The following is a 21,440-nucleotide window of genomic DNA, read 5'->3' on the forward strand; positions in this document are numbered from 1 at the left end:
TTTTTTTATGGCTGAATAGTATTCCATTGTATATATATACCACATCATCTTTATCCAGTCGTCAGTTGATGGGCACTTGGATTGCTTCCATTTCTTGGCTATTGTGAATAGTGCTGCAATGAACATAGCGGTACATATGTTACTTTGGATTGTTGATTTCAAGCTGTTTGGTAGATACCCAGTAGTGGGATAGCTGGGTAATATGGTAGTTCTATTCTTAGTTTTTTGAGGACTTTCCATACTGTTTTCCATAGTGGCTGCACCAGTTTGCATTCCCACCGGCAGTGTGTGAGGGTTCCCTTCTCTCCACACCTTCTCCAACATTTGTTATTTTCAGTCTTAGAGATTATAGCCATTTTAACAGGTGTAAGGTGGTATCTTAGTGTAGTTTTGATTTGCATTTCCCTGATGATTAGTGATGTTGAATATCTTTTCATACGTTTATTGGCCATCTGTATATCTTCTTTGGAAAAATGTCTGTTCATATCCTCTGCCTATTTTTTGATTGGGCTGTTTATTTTCTTGTTATTCAGTTGTGTGAGTTCCTTATATATTATGGAGATTAACCCCTTACCAGATATGATTTGCAAATATTTTCTCCTAATTGGTAGGTTCTTTTTGTCTTGATCCTAGTTTCTTTTGCCTTGCAGAAGCACTTGAGTCTGATGAACTCCCACCTGTTTTTCTTTTGTTTCCCTTGTCTGAGAAGACATGGGATTTGAAAAGATCTTTTTAAGTTCGATGTCAGATAGTACTACCTGTACTATCTTCCAGGAGTTTTATGATTTCAGGACTTATCTTCAAGTGTTTGATCCATTTTGAGGTTTTTTTTTTGTATGGTGTGAGAAAATGGTCTACTTTCATTCTTTTGCATGTGGCTGTCCAGTTTTCCCAGCACCGTTTATTGAAGAGACTGTCTTTTCTCCATTGTATGGTCTTGGCACCTTTGTTGAAGATTAGATGTCTGTATATGTGCAGTTTTATTTCTTGGCTTTCAGTTCTGTTCCATTGATCTGTGTGTCTGTTTTTGTACCAGTATCATGCTATTTTGATCACTATGGCTTTGTAGTACATTTGAAGTCAGGTATTGTGATGCCTCCAGCTTTTTTCTCATTATTGCTTTAGCAATTCGGGGTCTTTGGTTGCCCCATATGAATTTTAGGATTCTTTGTTCTATTTCTGTGCAGAATGTCATTGGGATTCTGACTGGGATTGCATTGAATCTGTAGATTGCTTTGGGTAGTATGGACATTTTAACTATGTTTATTCTTCCAATCTATGAGCGTGTAATCTCTTTCCTTCTCTTCGTGTCATTATCTATTTCTTTCAATAATGTCTTATAGTTTTCATTGTATAAGTCCTTCACCTCCTTAGTTAAATTTATTCCCAGGTACTTTCTTCTTTTTTATTGTGATTGTAAATGGAATTGTATTCTTGAGTTCTCTTTTTGTAAGTTCATTATTAGAGTACAGAAATTTAGATTGTAAATTGATTTTGTGCCTGGCAGTTTACTATAGTTGTTAATTATTTATAATGTTTTCTGATAGATTCTGTAGGGTTTTCTATATATAAGATCATGTCATCTGCAAACAGCGAGAGTTTGATTTCTTCACTCCCTGTTTGCATTCCTTTTATTCCTTTCTCTTGCCTAATTGCTCTGGCCAAAACCTCCAGTACTATGTTGAATAAGAGTGGTGAGAGTGGGTGTCCTTGTCTTGTTCCTGTTCTCAGGGGCATGGTGTTCAATTTTTCCCCATTAAGTATGATGTATACTGTGGGTTTGTCGTATATGTCCTTTATTATGTTGAGATAACTTACTTCTGTCTGCATTTTGTTAAGTGTTTTTATCGTAAGTGGCTGTTGGATCTTGTCAAATGCTCTCTCTGCATCTACTGAGATGATCATGTGGTTTTTATTCCTCATTTTCTTAATGATTTGTGGATGTTGACCCATCCTTGTGTCCCTGGTATAAATCCCACTTGATCATGATGTATGATCTTTTTGATATATTGCTGTATTCGGGTTGCCAATATTTTGTTTAGTATTTTTGCATCTATGTTCATCAGCGATATTGGCCTTTAGTTTTCCTTTTTTGTGTTGTTCTTGTCAGGTTTTGGTATCAGAGGGATGTTGGCCTTGTAGAATGTGTTAAGAAGTGTTCTATCTTCCCTAATTTTTTGGAATAGCTTGAGAAGGATAGATATTAAATCCTCCCTGAAAGTTTGGTAGAATTCCCCAGGGAAGCCATCTGGTCCTGGGCTTATATTCTTTGGGATGCTTTTGATTACTGTTTCAATTTCTTTACTTGTGATTGGTCTATTCAGATTCTCTATTTCTTCTTGATTCAGCTTTGGGAGGTTGTAAGAGTCTAAGAATTTATCCGTTTCCTCTAGATTGTCCATTTTGTTGGCATATAGCTTTTTGTAGTATTCTCTTATAATCTGTTGTATTTCTGTGGTATCCATTGTTATTTCTCCTCTTTCATTTCTGATTTTGTTTATTTGAGTTTTCTCTCTTTTTTTCTTTGTAAGTCTGGCTTAGGGGTTTGTCAGTTTTATTTATCTTCTCAAAGAAACAGCTCTTTGTTTCATTGATCCTTTCTGCTGCCTTTTTTGTTTCAATAGCATTTATTTATGCTCGATTTTTATTATTTCTCTCCTTCTGCTGATTTTGGGCTTTGTTTGTTCTTTTTCTAGTTCAGTTAGGTGTAGTTTGAGATTGCTTATTTGGGATTTTTCTTGTTTGTAAAGGTGAGCCTGTATTGCCATGAATTTCCCTCTTAATACGGCTTTTGCTGCATCCCATATGGGTTGGTATGGTATGTTTTCATTTTCATTTTTCTTTAGATATTTTCTGATTTCTCCTTTAATTTCTTCAGTGATCCATTGGTTGTTCAGTAGCATGTTGTTTAGTCTCCACACCTTTGTCCCTTTCTCAGCTTTTTGGTTGTAATTAACTTCTAGCTTTATAGCATTGTGATCAGAAAAGATGCTTGTTATTATTGGAATCTTCTTAAATTTATTGAGTCTTGGCTTGTTTCCCATCATATGGTCTGTCCTTGAGAATGTTCCAAGCATACTTGAGAAGAATGTATAGTCTGCCGTTTTTGGATATAGTGTTCTATATTTGTCTATTAAGTACAATGGGTCTAGCTTTTCATTTAGTTCTGCTGTTTCCTTGTTGATTTTCTGACTGGATGATCTATCCGTTGATGTGGGTGGAATGTTGAGGTCCCCTACTATTATTGTGTTATTATTAATATCTTCTTTTAGATTTGTTAATAGTTGCTGTATGTACTTTGGTGCTCCTGTTTTGGGTGCATAGATATTTACAAGTGTTATTTCTTCTTGATAGAATGTCCCTTTGATCAATATATACTGCCCCTCTTTGCCTCTCTTAACCTGTCTTATCTTGAAGTCTACTTTGTCTGATATAAGTATGGCAGCCCCTGGTTTCTTTTGTTTTCCATTAGCTTGGAGTATTGTCTGATATCCCTTCACTCTGAGCCTGTGTTTGTCATTGGAGCTAAGATGTGTTCCCTGGAGGCAGCACATTGTTGGGTCTTGTTCTTCAATCCATCTCTCCACTCTGTGTCTTTTTATTGGAGAATTCAGTCTATTTACGTTTAGGGTGATTATTGATATATGAAGGCTTAATGCTGCCATTTTATCACTTGTTTTCTGGTTCTCCTGCATTTCCTTTGTTTCTTGTCCTGTGTATTTTATTCTACCAGTCAAGTTATGTAGTTTTTTATGTTATATTTCTTTGTTTTCTCCTTATTTATTATTTGTGTCTCTGTTCTGCTTTCTTTTAGTGGTCACCATGAGGTTTGTATTCAAAATGTCGTGGATGAGATATTCCCTTTTCTGATGGCCTCTTATTTCCTTAGACTAAACTGATTCAGTCCCTTTCCTCTTCCCATCCTACGTTGTTTTTCTCACATCTTATTCCATCTTGTATTATGAGTTTGTGGTTAAACATCACAAGATTATCTTTGCTTTTGGTGTTTTCCTTCCCTTTGTCTTTAATGCTATACTTGATTATTTGCTATCCTGCTCTGATTCTGTCTACCTATTTATCTCCTTACTCCGTGCTTTGTAACCCCTTTCTCTGTTTTTTTCTTTCAGGTATCCTTCTTGAGGATTTTTTGGGGGGAGGGTATCTCATGGCTACAAACGTCCTTCACTTATGTTTGTCTGGGAAAATTTTTATGTCTCTATCATATCTGAAGGATATTTTTGCTGGATAGAGCATTCTTGGCTGACAGTTTTTGTCCTTCAAAGATTTGAATATGTCATTCCAGTCTCTCCTAGCCTATAAGGTTTCTGCAGAGAAATCTGCTGAAAGCCTGATAGGAGTTCCTTTGTAAGTTATTTTCTTCTGCTTTTGCTGCCCTTAATATTCTTTCCTTGTCGTTCACTTTTGCCAGTTTCACTATTATATGCCTTGCAGTAGGTCTTTTTACGTTGATATCTGGTAGCGTCTTTACATGGATTTCTATCTCTTTCCCTAGGTTTGGGAAGTTCTCTGCTATTATTTCTTTGAACAAGCTTTCTGCTCCATTCTCCTCTTCTCCTTCTGGAATACCTATAATTCTTATGTTGCATTTCCTAATTGAGTTGGATATTTCTCAGAGACTTTCTTTATTTCTCTTTAGTCTTAATTCTCTCTCCTCTATCTGGAGCATTTCAACATGTCTATCTTCAATTTTGCTGATACTCTCCTCTAGTATGTCCGCTTGAGCATTCAAGGAATCCATATTTTGTTTCATTTCTTCCATTGTATCTTTCATCTCTAATATTTCTGATTGATTCTTTTTTATAGTTTCAATCTCTTTTGTGAAGTACCTCCTGAACTCGATGAATTGTTTCTCTACATTCTCTTTTAACTCGTTGAGTTTTTTTATGATAGCTGTTTTGAATTCTTTGTCATTTAGATTATATATTTCTGTGTCCTTAGGACTGATTTCTGGATACTTGTCATATTCTCTCTGGTCTGGAGATCTAATATAATGTTTGATGTTGCTAGAGGGAGTTGCTCTTTTTTTTTGCATCTTGGTGTTATTTGGTCGCAGTTACCACCTGTCGCCACTAGGTGGAGGTCAAGAGCCGCGTATTCCGAGCCCTCTGCCTTCTGCAAGATCCCAGGCAGTGGAGCTGGTTTGGGGTGGGTCAGGGGAGGGTTACTTTCTCCTATGTGCTCTTGGGGATTTCTCGCTCTGCTCTTGCTATCTGTTCTCCTGGGGTGTTGCCTTGATAAGGTCACCCCCCATGAAAGCTTTCACCCCAGTAGAGGGCAAACCTCTAGGCTGCTAGGGCCCACTGGGGATCCTTGATGTTCCTGCTAACGAACGTCCTCTCCCATGTTCTTCCCTCTTGGAGGCCTCCTGTGGTCCTGGATCACAGTCTTTAGGGGAGGGAGTAAAGTTTTCTGTTACTCCGTTCCACCTCACCTGAGGGGGGCTCCAACCTCTCTGCCCTCCATCTTATGGCTGCGTGGGTCTCTCTGACATTTTTTGTGTTGTCTTTGGATGTCCTCTGTTGGAGTATAAATGTCCTTTTCGTTGTATGTTGGAGGGGAGAGATTACTGGGGAAACTCACTCTGCCATGATGCTGATGTCCTCAACAATGTTTTGTGGTTTTCAGTGTACAGGTCTTTCGCCTCTTTGGTTAAATTCATTCCTAGGTATTTTATTGTTTTGGTTGCAATTATAAATGGGATTGTAGTCTTAATTTCTCTTTCTGTTACTTCTCTGGTAGTGTATAGAAGTGCAACTGATTTTTGTGTGTTGATTTTATATCCTGCAACTTTACCACGTTCATTATTATTTCTAAAAGTTTTTTGGTAGATTTTTTTTTTCTTTTTTTCCAAGTAACTTTGTTGAGATTATAATGGTTTTTAACATTGTGTAATTTTGGGTGTACTTTATTGTTTATCACTTCCTAAATACACTCCATCATGCTCACCCCCAGTAGTCCAATTTTTATCCATCACCATACATATGTACCCCTTTATCCCTTTTGCCCTCCCCCTCAATCCTCCTCCCCTCTGGTAACCACTAATCTGTTCTCTTTATCCATGTATTTGTTATCTTCCACGTATGAGTGAAATCATGCAGTAGGTGTCTTTCTCTATTTGGCTTATTTCTCTTAACATCAAACCCTCAAGGTCCTTCCTTCCATGTTGTTGTAAATGGGGTGATTTTGTCTTTTTTTGTGGTTGAGTAGTATTCCATTGTATATGCACAGCACATCATCTTTATCCGTTCATCTATAGATGGGCACTGGGTTGCTTCCACATCTCAGCTATTGTGAATAATGCTGCATTGAACACAGGGGTGCATAAATCTCTTTTGATCATTGATTTCAAGTTCTTCGGATAAATACCCGTTAGTGGGATAGTTGGATTGTATGGTATTTCTATTTTCAATTTTTTGAGATATCTCCGTACTGTTTTCCATAGTGGCGGTACCAGTTTACATTCCCTCTAGCAGTGTGTGAGCGTTCCTTTTTCTGTTCTTTAGAATTTTCTATATATAAAATCATATGATTTGTACCTGGTGACAATTTCACTTCTTCCTTTCCAATTTGGATCCCTTTTATTTCTTTTTATTGTCTGATTGCTCTGGCTAGGACTTCTAATACCATGTTAAATAAGAATGGCAGAAATGGGCATCGTTGTCTGGTTCCTGTTCTTAAAGGATAGTTTTCAGTTTTTCTCCATTGAGTATGATATTAGCTGTGGGTTTGTCATATGGCCTTTATTATGTTGAGGTACTGTCCTTCTATACTCATTTTATTCAGAGTTTTCATCATAAATGGATGCTGTATCTTGTTGAATGCTTTCTTTGCATCTATTGAGATGATCATGTGATTTTTATTCTTCATTTTGTTAATGTGGTGTATCACGTTGATTGATTTATGGATGTTGAACCATCCTTGGAATAAATCCCACTTGATCATGTTGTATGATCTTTTTAATATATTGTGTATTTAATTTGGTAGGAGCTTTTTGGAAGATTTTTTCATCAGTGCTCATCAGTGATATTGGCCTATAATCTTTTTTTGTGTTCTCCTCCTCTGGTTTTGGCATCATGGTAATGTTGGCTTCATGGAATGAGTTAGGAATCTTCCTCTCCTCTTCAATTTTTTGGAAGAGTTTGAAAAGACTAGATATTAAGTCTTCTTGGAATATTTGGTAGAATTCACCGGGGAAGCTGTCTGCTCCTGGACTTTTATTTTTTGGGAGATTTTTGATTACTGTTTCTATTTCCTTACTGGTGATTGGTCCATTCAAATTCTCTGTTTTTATTGATTCAGTTTTGAAAGCTTGTATGCTTCTAAGAATTTTCCCATCTTTTCTAGATTATCCAGTTTGTTGGCATATAGCTGTTTGTAGTATTCTCTTATCATCTTTTGTGTTTCGAGGTGTCCATTGTAATTTCTCCTCTTTCATTTCTGATTTTATTTATTTGAGCCTTCTCTCTTTTTTTCTTGGTGAGTTTAGCTAAAGGTTTGTCAATTTTGTTTATCTTTTCAAAACACCATCTCTTACTTTCATTGATTTTGTTTTCTGTTGTTTTTTTAGTCTCTATTTCATTTATTTCTGCTTTGATTTATATTATTTTCTTCCTTCTCCTGATTTTTGGCTTTGTTTGTTCTTTTTCCAGTTCCTTTACATGCACTGTTAGATTGTTTATTTGAGATTTTTCTTGTTTGTTTAGGTAGGGCTGTATTGCTATAAACTTCCCTCTTAGAGCCACTTTTGCTGTATCTGATAAATTTTGGCATGTCATCTTTTCATTTGTCTACAGGTATTTTTTAATTTTTCCTTTGATTTCTTCTTTGACCCAATCATTGTTCAGTAGCATTTTGTTTAGTCTCCACATATTTGTGGCTTTTCCAGTTTTCTTCCTGTAGTTGATTTCTAGTTTCATATCATTGTGGCCAGAAAAGATGCTTGGTATTATTTCAGTCTTCTTAAATTTATTGAGATTTGTTTTATGGCCTAATATGTGATCAGTCCTGAAGAATGTTCCATGTGCATTTGAAAAGATGTGTATTCGGCATTTTCGGATGGAATGTTTTCTATATATCGACCAAGTCCTTCTAGTCTATGTGTCATTTAAGGCCAGTGTTTCCTTATTGGTCTTCTGTTTGAACAATCTATCCATTAGTGTAAGTGGACTGTTAAGGCCTCCTGCTATTATTGTGTTATTGTCTGTTTCTCTTTTTATGTCTGTTTATAATTGATTTATATATTTAGGTACTCCTTTGTTGGGTGCATAGATATTTTAAAGCGTTATATCCTCTTGTTGGATTGTTCCCTTTATCATTATGTGGTGCCCTCCTTTGCCTCTTGTTATACTTTTTCTTTTAAAGTCTATTTTGTCTGATATAAGTATTGTTGTGAGGAGTAAATTCACTAACATAGAATAAGCAGTCATTACCATTTTCAGACATGCATCATGTTGTAGAAATTTTCCTGCTACTTGGTAGTTTTATATCTGGCTTAGGCTACTTCATCCTCCCTGGTCTTCTATAAGATGACCATAAGGGGAGTTCAGCATTTGAATACGAAGAGTGTGATAAATGCTGGGATACAAATAGAAGCTGGATGATGTGCATGTGGCCCATTGTACTATTGTTGCCATACTCTCCCTACATTTCTTCTTCTTCTTTTTTCTTTTAAGGCTAGTTGTGCTTTAAAAATCTAGATAACAGAAAAAGCAACCACATAAGAGTATGCTACAGGATAGAGGTGAAATCCTTCTAACAGATAGGCTTGCAGGAAGTAGCATTTCTATTTTTATATTTTTGATTCCTTTAATGATTTTCCAGTGTCCCAATTAAAAATTTGTTTTCTCACTTAGTCTTCAACAAGCAGACGACAGCACCCCCTTAATAAGCATCTCTTTAAACCTTCCACTTTCATGACTTCCCATGAACCACCAGTGTATATGGATGAAGATGATGACCGATCCTGTTTTCATAGCCACATGAACACTGCTATCGAGGAGGCATCAGTAAGTTATCTGTTTATACTGTATATGTCTATGTTTATATCTAAATAGAGATATCTATCTAAATGGATATATCTATGTATTACACAGGGCATGGTAGAGAATGAGAGCACCAGCATTTTCTAACTATTGCTCTTCTTCAGAGAATGTTGCTTTCTTTTCTTTTAATTAACAAGTCAAATTTATAGGTTTTTTATAATAAGGTTTTTATAAAGAAATTTTCAAACATATGCAATAATAGAATAGTATAATGAACCCACTTAACCCATCATCCAAGTTCAACATTGACTAGCTTTTGGCAATCTTGTTTTCATCCATTCTTTTTACCTACCCCAGCTCCATTCTGGATTATTTTGGAGCAAGTCTCAGACGTTACACAATATCATAATCATATTTTCAAAAAGGTTATGTTTTATGTAATCAAATATACAGTCAGTTCCCATTTCTGCAGCCCCTCTTTAAATTTCAGTAGATTGCCTCCTTCCTCCCTCTCCCCATCCCTCTCCCCCCCCTTACCCCCTTTTTGCCCGCTCTCACAATTTTTTAATTGAAAAATGAGGTCATTGGTCTTGTAGAATTTACCACAATATGGTTATTGTTTGCATCTCCTTGATGTCATTTAACCTGTTCCTCTGTTCCCTGAATTTCCTGTAAATTGATAGTAAGTCTAGATAATTGATCAGATTCAGATTTGTTTGTTTGTTAGGGTGGGCAGGACTATGTCATGTGTACTTCCATCAGTCTGATTGTCTCTGTCTTTTTTTGACACAGCGGCCATTGATCGTTATCTAGATTCATTAATTTATTAGATGTGATAGTCTTTCATTTCTTTTTCTTTAATTTGATAGACTATTCTATAAAGTAAACCCCCTCATCAACTATTTGATTACCCTACGGTACATATAGAAAAGGCAGCAGAGCTGCTTTATTTTTCCCTTTAGTTTTTGTTTTTAAAATAATAAGTCTATTCTCTAATATCCTCCAAAAATGACTGAGGTTTTTAAATTTTTGTATTCTTGTGAACTGTTGTATTTGAGTATATTTAATGCGTTTCAGTAGACTGATGTTATTGTCTCTCTTAGTGTTTAAGTTGGCCCATTGGTCAGTTGTAACCTATTCAAGTTGGATTTTGAGTTCTTTTCACAAGACTTTGGTAGTCTTTGTTAGCTTCCTTACTGTCTGGCATGACAAGGAAATTCCAGGCTCATCCTGTATATTTCTTGCCTCAGACCTAGAGTCAGCCCTGCTTTCTTTTGTTGGGAAATGGTATTTGGAGACTATATCTTGACTCTAGAAATGTTACTTGCTGCTGGGTTGATCATTGTTTCTAGGCCTATTTAGTGGACAGAGCTGGGAAATGTTATATTTTTGTTAAAAGATAAAAGATATCATAAGTTCATGTTTTTATTTCAAATTCAACTTAAGGACTATGGGGATATTACTTACCTGTATTGATCTTAAATATGTGTCTTCTTTCTTCCATGCTGAAAATCCCAGTTATCAGTGACATCAACGAAATAGCTTTCTTTGTCTCACACTACACACGTAGTCTCAGAATAGAATAATACTAATACTGCCATCAACAATGTGATCACTGGAAAGAGATGTTTTTTGGCTGTTCTTTTTTTGTCTTAGGATATATCCCACTACAGAAGTGAAGTCAAATTACACTTTTTAAATCCTCCTGGAATAATTTCTCTCTGGGTTGTCATCAACTGGTTGCTAATTTAGGTTAATTCATTTCATTTTACTTTTTATTAATAGAGATTCTTTTTATTGCTGTTAATATTTTTTATTTTACTATCTTGAAATTAATTTCGTCAATAATTAACATGATTCCGATTCCTTGGGATTACCTTGTATCTTTCTTAATACTCTCATTATATATAATAATTGGAAAAGGAGATTTTAATGAAAGGTCAGCAAATAAAAGTAAGTGTTCTTCATTCTGTTTCTAGGTTAAATCGAATACTGTTTATATACTTTGGTATCAAACTACCATAAAGTGACTGTATTCTTTGAAAAGTTTTTTCTTTTTAAACTTATCTTTTGAAAAACAACTAATGTTTGCTGTGTCTTAAGATATGGAATTTGTGTGTAATTTTGTACTTTGTGAATATTAGAATTACTTATTTGAGAAATATTTACTTATACTTAATATATATCATGCTCTGCTAGAGGTGAACTAGATAGTTATGAACAAAATATCTGTGATCTTTGCTGCTATATCTTAGTCTTGTGGGAGGAGATAAATGTGTAACCACATCAATAAATTACAGGTTTGAAAAAGTGCTTCAAAAATAGGTGCTATTCTGATTATTTAGTGGTACTTAATTTAGATTGGGAGTTTAAGTGGAAGATCTCTAGAAAGTGACAAACTGGCAATTGAAGGATAAAGAAAATTTAACCAGTGAAATGTGGTGTTGGGATATTTAAAAGAAGTACATTTTGAGAAAATTGGCAAAATACAGTAGATTGAATTTGATTTGACTTTTGTTTGGTTGATTTTATTTATTTTTAAATGAGCATCAGTTCAAATCACCTGATTACTTTAAAATAGCTATGCAAATATATATTTATGAAGCTTCTAGTGGTAAAATTTATAGATTTCAGTTTCTCTTTTCAGAAAAGCAATAATTAGAGAGAAAGTATGATTACGTGTATATACTTCCTTAGTTTAAAAATCTGTAACACCATTTTAGCCCCATTTGAAATTAGTCATAGTATTTCCCCTTTAAGTAAATTTAAAATTATTATGACCAGGAAATTTGTTTATGGGTATTTCTTTTTGGGATTTGTATTGTTAGCTGTGGTAAATACACATGCCACAGTTTACCCTCTTAACCAGGAAATTTGTTTATGGGTATTTCTTTTTGGGATTTGTATTGTTAGCTGTGGTAAATACACATGCCACAGTTTACCCTCTTAACCAGTTTTAAGTGTGCAGTTAGTAGTGTGAAGTCCTTTGGCGTTATTGTGCAGCCCATCTCCAGAACTCTTTGTCTTGCGAAACTGAAACTCTACACCCATCTCCCCATCTCCCCCTCCTCCTAGCCCCTGGTGATCACCACCCTGCTTCCTGTCTCTATGAATTTGACTGCTCTGGGTCACTTCATATAAGTGGAATTACACAGTTTTTGTCCTTTTGTGACTGGCTTATATCACGTAGCACAATGTCTTCAGGGTTCATCCATCTTGTAACGTGTCGCAATTTCCTCCCTTTTTAAAGCTGAATAATATTCTGTTGTGTGTGTATATACACCACATTTTGTTTATCTGTCCGTCTGTCAATGGACACTTGGGTCCCTTCCACCTTTTGGCTATTGTGAATAATGCTGCTATGAAGACAGATGTACAAATATCTCTTTGATCCCCTGCTTAAAGTTCTTTTGGGTATATACCCAATAATGGAATTGCTGGATCATATGGTAATTCTATGTTTAAGTTTTGAGGAACCTCCATACTGTTTTCATAGTGGCTGCAACATTTTACCTTCTTACCAACAGTGCCACAGGGTTTCAGTTTCTCTACGTTCTTGCCAACACTTGTTATTTTCTGTTTTTTTCTTTTGATAGTAGCCATCCTACTGATTGTGAAGTGATTTAACTTTTCCTAATCTTAGTCTCGTTTACCAAATTTAATAATATCCTTAGAGTTAAGATGCACATTAAAAAATTTAGTGGAGTTTGTACTCTTTGTATTTGCTTAAAATATCTGAATTTAATAAATTTCATTATAAAACTTCTTACTGCATTGTTTAATTATTTAGGTCACATCATATTTATTAGTGTCACATACTTGTTGCACTACTTATCTTGTCTTTATGGTGACATAGGAAGACAGTAGCTATAATTTAACATCTTTAGTTAAGAGTTTAAAATGGATGAAAGATAGTGGGAGATCAGGTAGGTGAAGTGTGAGATTGTAAAGAATCTTTCATCCGGCTGAGGATTTTGAACTTGATGCTGTAGACAGTCAGGACACCACTGGGAGATTTGAAGTAATGGTGGGGCAGAGGAGGGAGTGGATACTATGGAGGAGCAATTTGAGAGAGATTTTAGAAGGTATTAAGTGGTGACAGAATTTGTTGGATTAGATATAAAACTCTTACTAGAGTTAGGCCTTGAGCTGCTGAGTGTGTAAGGAGTTAGTTAAGTAGACAAATCTGGATTCAAATCACCTGACTCTGCAACTAATTAAATATGTGACCTTGAGCAAATGTTATAATTTCTATAACCATCAGTTACTTTAATGTAGAATAAACATAGTGGTTAATAATAGCTTATATGGCGAGCAGGAGGAATGGGAGGGGCAGGTATTATCTGGTCTAGGACTGGGAAGTGATAGAACACAAGGTCAGTGAATTTGGGATAATTTTAGGAGCATTGTGGAAATTAGTGACCATGGGATCAGTCATGAGGTAGCAAAGGAAGGGAAGTGGATTCTGGTGGCAGAGCACAAATAAATTGGGAGCGTAGGAAGCAGTTAGTGATTCATCTGTCAAGTTCATATATTTATATAGTTTTTACTGTCCATTTCTTTTACACTCTATTCTAAATAATCATCTTTGTAACTTGGTTCCTCCTTTGGAGTAAGAAAGGAATGTACTGCCTTGATCATTGGGAGTAGAGAGCAGAAAGCAGAGCAGAGATTGGTTTGTTTGTTGTTAAGAAAATGTCATATTTACCTGAGGAAGCATAAAAATCGGTTAGATTGGAGAAGAGGAGCTTCCTGCAGATCAGGGAGAAGTAGATTCTAAGGAGTCTGTCAAGGAGCCGTGAGGGTGTTGGGACGGGAGTGAGTTGTGTTAGTGGATGACAGAAGTGGGAGTCATGCCATGTTCCCCTGGTAGTTGGATTATGAGGTAACCTACTACAATTCAATATTACCATTGCATTAAGAATCTTCACAAACTTACTAGTCTAAAATATTGCTGAGAGCAGCACTAATTTTCTCTGAGCCCTAAAAGGCGAGATATCTTAAAAGTGAAAAATATCTTGTCAACAGAAAAATATTCTATATCAGTATTTCTTGCACTTAGTTCATCTTAATTATCAAACTAACATTCTTGTTTTCTGTTTTGTTCTTTTCAATAGGATGAAGAAAGTATTCCTATCATGTATAGGAATTTACCTGAATATAAGGAATTACTACAGTTTAAAAAGTTAAAGAAGCAGAAACTTCAGCAAATGCAAGCTGAAAGTGGATTTGTGCAACATGTGGGCTTCAAGGTAAATGCTACTTAATCTTACTATTAAAAAGGTGATGAGAGATATTTAAGGTGGTTTCTGGAGCTTTAACCTCCACAACTTCCAAGCATTCAGATAAAACTTACTAAGTTTAGCTCCTGTTCTATTTGTTTATACAAAGTAGTGTGCCACAGTTGCTGATGTCAAGAGTTTTATGATTCAGTAGAGAGAAGACAGACATACAGATATCTATACTTTGAGGTGAAATATGAGATGAGAAGTTTTTGTCTCTTTCTCTTTTTTTGCTCCCAGCTTTACTGAGATAGAACTGATAAACATTTTATATGTTTATGGTATATAAAAATTTAAGGTGTAAAAAGATCACTTCATATAGTTATAATTTTTTGTGTATGGTGAGAACACTTAAGAAATACTCTCTCTCTAAAGCAAATGTTAGGTATACAATACAGTATTATTAAATATAATCACCATGCTGTACCTTACCTTTCCAGAACTTATTTATCTTGTAACTGAGAGTTTGTGCCGTTTTACCAACAACTCCCCATTTCTCCTACCCCTAGCTCCTGGCAACTACCATTCTGCTCTCTGCTTCCATGAGTTCAGTTTCTTTAGATTCCACATATAAGTGAGATCATACAGCATTTGTCTTTCTGTGTCTGGCTTATTTCATTTAGCGTAATGTCCTCTAGTTTCATCCATGTTGTTACAAATGGCAGACTTACTTTCTGTTTTATGGCTGAATAATATTCCATTGTGTGTGGAATATTATTTATGTATATAAATAAAAATATTTGTATATAAAATCACGTTTTGTTTATCCATTCACCCATCGAGCTATTTCTCTCTCTGTTGCTATTGTTCGTGGATCAGAAATTTCTTTTCCCCTTTTAGATTCAGTTAGCTCTGCTGTTTTTTGAGAGGCTAGTAGTAATACATCTGTTCATTCCACAAAGTTTTGAAATACCTGTTATGTTCCAGGCACTTTGCTAAGTGCTAAGGATTTAGCAGTAAACTAGATGGACTCAGTTCCTGCTCTTACTCTGTTTTCATCTCATAAGAAATTTAGAGAAGTTAAATAACTAAAATAGTTGAGTATGACTAGAGTGCATACTGGAGAGGAATGAGAGGCTGTTGAGGAGCCTTGGAAATTTTGCTAAATTCATCTCTCCTAAAAGGTTGGGGGACAATTGAAGGATTTTAAACAGAGAGTAACATGAAATTTGCATTTCAGAAAGATTGTTCTAATTACTTAAACTTTTAATATCGATAACCTTCAGGAAGGCAGAGGATTTTAGAGTGGATAACTCTTAATTTCTGACTACTATATTATTAAATTATTTAAACAATAATATATGTATGTTATTTATGTAATTTAAAAAAAATTAAGTGAAAGGGAAAAAGATCATTCTGGCCTTAGTATGGAGAATGGATAAGAATAAAGCAGGGCTGGATGCAGGGAGACTGGTTAGAGATTCTTTTGGTAATTTAGACAAAACATGTGAGTGTCCTGAACTTAATTGGTGGCTGTGGAAATAGAGATTGACAGGTTCGAAAACACTTTAAGCATTAGAATTGACTGTACTTAGTGGAATTGGAGGAAGTAATATTGAGACCATGAACTATAGATTTTCTGGTAGTGGTATACATGAAAATACTGATGTGTGCTGTGACTGATAAACTGAAATTTAAACAAAATTCTTATACCTCTGATGCTCTGGCATGGCCATCAGCCAAACTATGTTAAGTGACTTCTCTTGATCTTTCAGTGATATTCCAAATTGACAGCTTTGGCCTTTGAAGAGGAAAGTCTGTCCACTTCTCATAATTTTGTTGCGAGTCCCAGCTGTAGCTTGTTTGCCAATCTGTCAGCCATTCCAGTTGGCCTAATGATCAAAGAAACTAGAAATGAGATTTACTTTGATTTCCAGAATTGCACAGAACACGCTGAGGGCTACCACAATGCCACCACATTGAGAAAGAGCTAGATCTGCCTTTTCTTCCTGATGGCCATTGGTTATTAGGAGTCTTCCCACTTTGGAGAGTGATTCACTAAATGAAAGTTCAGAGGGGATTTTGTGTCACCTGGTTCATGTTAGCTATGACAGCCTGTTGAATGGTTCTGTAACGTATTTAGATAGTTTTAACTGTGGCTTGAAGTCAGTGGTTCTCAATCACAGCCATTGTACACTGGTCTGGGGCACCTTTCAACTTAATAGTTGGTAATAATCAAATGCCCAAGTTTGCAGATGATTTACTTAAAATTTTTAAAAATAATTAAAACATTTGAAGTTTGTCTTTTATAATGTCCCTCTTACCCCCCTGTAGCTCCATCTTGAGTGAGTGGAATTTCAGCTAGTTGGTATAAACTGTGTCTAACTTAGAACTTTTTTTGTGTTAGACCACTGTCTAGTGAATGGGGAGTGAGGAGAGGATGTCTGTGTGTACATCATGTGTTTCCAGCAAGAAAAAAATGTTTTGGAACAATATAGCTTAATATTTTTTCTCTCTGAATCTTTTAGTGTGATAACTGTGGCATAGAGCCTATCCAGGGTGTTCGGTGGCACTGCCAGGATTGTCCTCCAGAAATGTCTTTGGATTTCTGTGATTCTTGTTCAGACTGGTAAGTGTTTAAGTGTTTTCTTCATTTTAGGTCTTTTATTTTGACGAGTAAAGAGCTTCTCAGCAACTAGTGAATTTGATTTCCACACTTCTTAGAAAATCACCACATTTGCTGTATTAAACTTTGTTGTTCTAGGTAATTAAGAAATTTTCCTTAATTATACCACTTTTCAAGTAACTTTTCATTAAGGATTTTGATATATTAATGGATTTAAACAGGTAGAGCTGTGAGGAAGTTTTGTAATATCTAGATCAAAATGCATCTGATGCCATGTAATGATATGTTTGTGTTTTTTCTTTGCAGCCTACATGAAACAGATATTCACAAGGAAGATCACCAATTAGAACCTGTTTATAGGTCAGAGACATTCTTAGACAGAGACTACTGTGTGTCCCAGGGCACCAGTTATAATTACCTTGACCCAAACTACTTTCCAGCAAACAGATGACATGGAAGAGAACATCATATATTAGTCCTCTTCAACACATAGCAATGGTATCATTGTGAATTATGTGCACAGTTTGGAAAGATTCTCTGCTTTCCCTGAAGTGACACTCACAGCATGACAGCTTCCTGAGTGTTCTCGTCAAGTCCAGCTCTGCACCGTTGTGGCTCTAGATCACTGTTCAGCAGCTGAACATTCCTGGTGAGCAAAGGGTTTCCTTGGTGAATTTCTCACCACCACCTTAAAGCCTTTGAGGTGGTGATCTTAAATGGGTGAGATGGAAACGAGAGCACACATTAAAGAGAGAGTAAATTCCAAAGGTTTCAAAGAACTTGGTCATAAATATGATAATGAGAAGACAAAGTATTTATATTAAAACAGTTTAGTAGCTTTCAGTTTTGTGAAAATAGTTTTCAGCACAGAAACTGACTTCTTTAGACAAAGTTTTAACCAATGATGGTGTTTGCTTCTAGGATATACACTTTAAAAGAACTCACTGTCCCAGTGGTGGCCACTGATGGCCCTTAGTAAGTTGGAGCTGCTTAACCATATTGATGTCTAATTTCTTTTAACCACAATGAACTGTCTTTCTTACAACAGCGAAGCACTACAGGAGGCAACTGTGGTATTGCTTCCTTAACCAGCTCATGGTGTGTGAATGTTAGAAAGTTGTCACTCAGATATATTTTTTAAATGTAATGTTATATAAGATTATCATGTGATGTGTACAAACTATGGTGAAAAGTGCCAGTGGTAGTAACTGTGTAAAGTCTCTAATTCACAACATTAATTCCTTTAAAATACACAGCCTTCTGCCTCTGTATTTGGAGTTGTTAGTGCAACTCATCAAAGAAAACTGCCTAATATAAAAGTCATATATATGGTAATAATTTCCCTCTTTTGTAGTCTGCACAAGATCCATAAAAGATTGTATTTTTATTACTATTTAAACAAGTGATAAAATTTAGTCTGCGCAGTGAGCAAGAGTTCACATGCATTCTTTTATACTGCTGGATTTTGTTGTGCATCATTTAAAACATTTTGTATGTTTCTTCTTATCTGTGTATACAGTATGTTCTTGAATAATGTTCATTTGTCAGGAGAACTGTGAGAAATAAACTATGTGGATACTGTCTGTTTATATTATAGAATGTTTGTTGTGACTTCCTTTTGGTTAGATTTTGGATTTTTTTACTAGTGTTAAAACCACAAATTGTTTTTTTTTTAAGGGGTTGCTTTACCTACCTGTCCTTTAAAAAGAGTAAGGACTACATTATGGAAAAGAGGGTGAGCTTGGGAAGCTCTGTAAAAGATGGTAACGTTTTCACTCAGTGTGTGCTGAAACGCTAAATTAAACCATGTGGCAAAAAAGAACACATACCGTAGTTAAAGCAAAAGGCAGTTATTAACATCCAGACGTGAAAACTAAACTTTGGTTGAAGAATTTTACTTTCGTTCTTTTTGATGAAAATAAGCCCCCCACATATTTAATTTAAACAGGTGGTTTTTGAAAATTACCTTATTCTTTGAAAAGTATTATTGATTATTGGAAAAGACAATGTAAATATTCTAAGATTAAGTATTATACTGACCCAATTTTAATAGTCTCCTGTGTTTTCCAATTTTAAACCAAGGGAACATTATTAGTAGTTCTCTTCAATACATTGTAGGGTACTAAAATGATACCCTATTTTTTTAATTGAGAAAAGTAATATAATTTTAAATATAGAAATATGAGAATTTTAATGTAATATATTGATTAAAGATTACTAATGATGTTTATAAAATATATCACATCAGAAAGAAAAAGATATGGACTTGAGCTTAACTTCTCACCCTGGGATTATTAGTTGAGGGGAAGAAAAGGGGAATTGTTAGAATTCTGGGCATTTTGATATTAAATGTTAAGTGAATATGCCAGAAGATCTACCTTCAACTTGTAGCAAGACAGTAGCACTTGATGATAACTTCTGTAACTTCTGTGTATGTTTAGAGATAATACTGATTAGTTTTGGAGAACCATTCAGATCCATTCAGAAATCCCATAATGTATGAAGTATGCTTTGGAAGAGGGCTATGAGTGGTACAGTTGTTGTGTAAGCAGAATAGACAAAATAAATCCGCTTAAATGTATTTTTCAAGGGCAAAGATTTTGAGAATTTTGAGTGGCAAAAAGGATTACTTTCTGCTTGAGCAAGATGTGTTTATTTTGCATTTTTCAGCTCCAAGCAAATAATCCTTTAAAAGGCCTTAAAGGGCAGTAGTAGTGGTAATGTATTGTTGTTATTGTTTTCATTTGAGGACTGCAGGAGTGGGCAGGGCTGTCATTTGCAAGTAGACCTTCCATCTCCTACAAAGAAGTATTGGCTGTAAGAGACAACACAGACCTGCTTGTTACAGCATTACTTATTAAGTGGTATTCAGTAGGTCAGATGTATTTCCTGAACTATTATGCTCAAGTTATTTGCTAAGAACTGAAGGCACTTTTAAGGACACCTAAAACCACTGCTTTAAGGTTTAGGCAGAGGAGATTTTGACTGGTGTGATGTGGACTGATAATAATAGCACACTGATACAGTGCTTACTGTGTGCCGAGCAAGCATATAATAACGAATTTAATTCTCACAACCTTATGAGACTGCTTCATTTATTATCCTGTTTCCATATGAGGAAAACTAGCCAGAGGTTAAATAACTTGCCCAAGGTCTTACAGTTAGTAAAGTGGTGATGCTTGGATTTTAACCTAGACAGATTGCTCCAGAGTCAGCATCTGCCTCGCTACCCTGTTTCCTGAGCAAGAGTATTCCTTTCATGTGAGCCGTTGTTAAGGTGTTGGAGCTCGAGGTGTGCAGGGCTTGATTTCCAGTCTTTTTTCCTGGTGTGGTGTGGTTCCTGGAGAACAAATCTGAGCACATGTCCAGGCCAGGCTTATAGCACAGAATAGAGAAGCATATCTGTGGATGGGGGGAAAGCACTGAAATGGTCTGCCGTGGTGAATTAGAAAAACATATGTATGTAGAATTTGCATATTCTAATTGGGCAGCAAATGTGGTCGTGAGTCTTTAGGCGAAGTTGGTGCTAAGGCTTGTGTATCCTGCCTCAGGTAGAATTTGTTTCCGTGCATAAGTTCATGCCTCTCACTTGACCTAATAGCATGCCTTGTCCATTTTTCTCCCTTTCCCCCTTTCGTTTAAATTGCAGAACACAACAGTTTACTGAGGTATGAGAAACATTAAAAAAAAAAGAAATAGAGAAAATAGTACATCACATGTAGTAAGGATAAATACTGTTTTGTGAGATTTCTTTTTTAGTTAGAAATATGTGTGGTATGCTATATAAACTGTATTTCTTACTGTGGATAACAAAGTTAGAAGGCCGTTGTTCCAGGTGCACTGGATGGAATTGGAAGTCTCCAGATAATAAGTAGGTTTTTCCACAAGATTACAGAGGCATTGTCGTTTTTAGGCTGTAAAGTGTTTGTTTTTGTCTCTTAGCTTGATGAAAAATGTGCTTCTGTTTATGATTCCAGGAAAAAAATAACTTTTTTTCACAGTTCATGTGGCTGATTAGACGGAGTTTTGAAAATGCTGTCACATTTAGCTTCATGAGGTCAGAGACCATCCATGTCTGTCTGTAACCCTAGGCCTGGCTCTTCATAGATTCTCAATAAATATTTGTTGGTAGTATGACCAGTGTGTTGGTGGGTTACGTTTTTTCGCTAGGAAGTTAGGAGACATCACCCATGCCTGAGTGTGTCTGAGTGTGTCTCTGGGACCCTGAGAGGGCTTGCCTCAGGAGATCTCCTTTATGGGGTTCCGACAGGACTGAGGAACTGGCATCCTGCCTTATCTAAAGGATATGGTTCAACCTTGGTGGCTGGGAAGATTTTGGTTCTCTCTGGGACCCGAGTTATGCCGTGTATCTTGATTCTCTGCCGTGTTTTGAGTAATGTAATGGAAAGGGAACTAGAGTAGAAATTCTGTATCTTAGTCCCAGTTCTGGGATGGAGGCACTCAATGAATGTTGACAAGGAGCCATCTTTTATTGAGCACTAGCAACTGGCAAATGATTTATGTGTATTATTAACTCACTTAATCCTCACTACGGTTCTATGAGGTTGCTTACTATTATGATCTCCACTG

The 21,440-nt window shown here is 35.8% G+C and overlaps 1 protein-coding gene across 14 annotated transcripts in view; it reads left to right on the plus strand.

Annotated features, from left to right (window-relative positions):
- The window catches only part of ZZZ3 (zinc finger ZZ-type containing 3), a 113,675-nt gene extending 95,231 nt beyond the window's left edge, over positions 1 to 18,444 (plus strand). For all 14 annotated transcript variants that reach the window (XM_023641825.2, XM_023641826.2, XM_070268829.1 and 11 more), the window contains 4 exons: positions 8,874 to 9,026; positions 14,120 to 14,254; positions 16,753 to 16,853; positions 17,157 to 18,444. In XM_023641825.2, coding sequence (XP_023497593.1) covers positions 8,874 to 9,026; positions 14,120 to 14,254; positions 16,753 to 16,853; positions 17,157 to 17,301 — 534 coding nt within the window. In that variant the 3' untranslated portion in view covers positions 17,302 to 18,444. The remainder of the gene's footprint in view (positions 1 to 8,873; positions 9,027 to 14,119; positions 14,255 to 16,752; positions 16,854 to 17,156) is intronic.
- The last annotated feature ends 2,996 nt before the right edge of the window (positions 18,445 to 21,440 follow it).

The sequence above is a fragment of the Equus caballus genome, chromosome 5 (assembly GCF_041296265.1).
Source record: "Equus caballus isolate H_3958 breed thoroughbred chromosome 5, TB-T2T, whole genome shotgun sequence".
In the NCBI taxonomy this organism is placed as follows: Eukaryota; Metazoa; Chordata; class Mammalia; order Perissodactyla; family Equidae; genus Equus; species Equus caballus.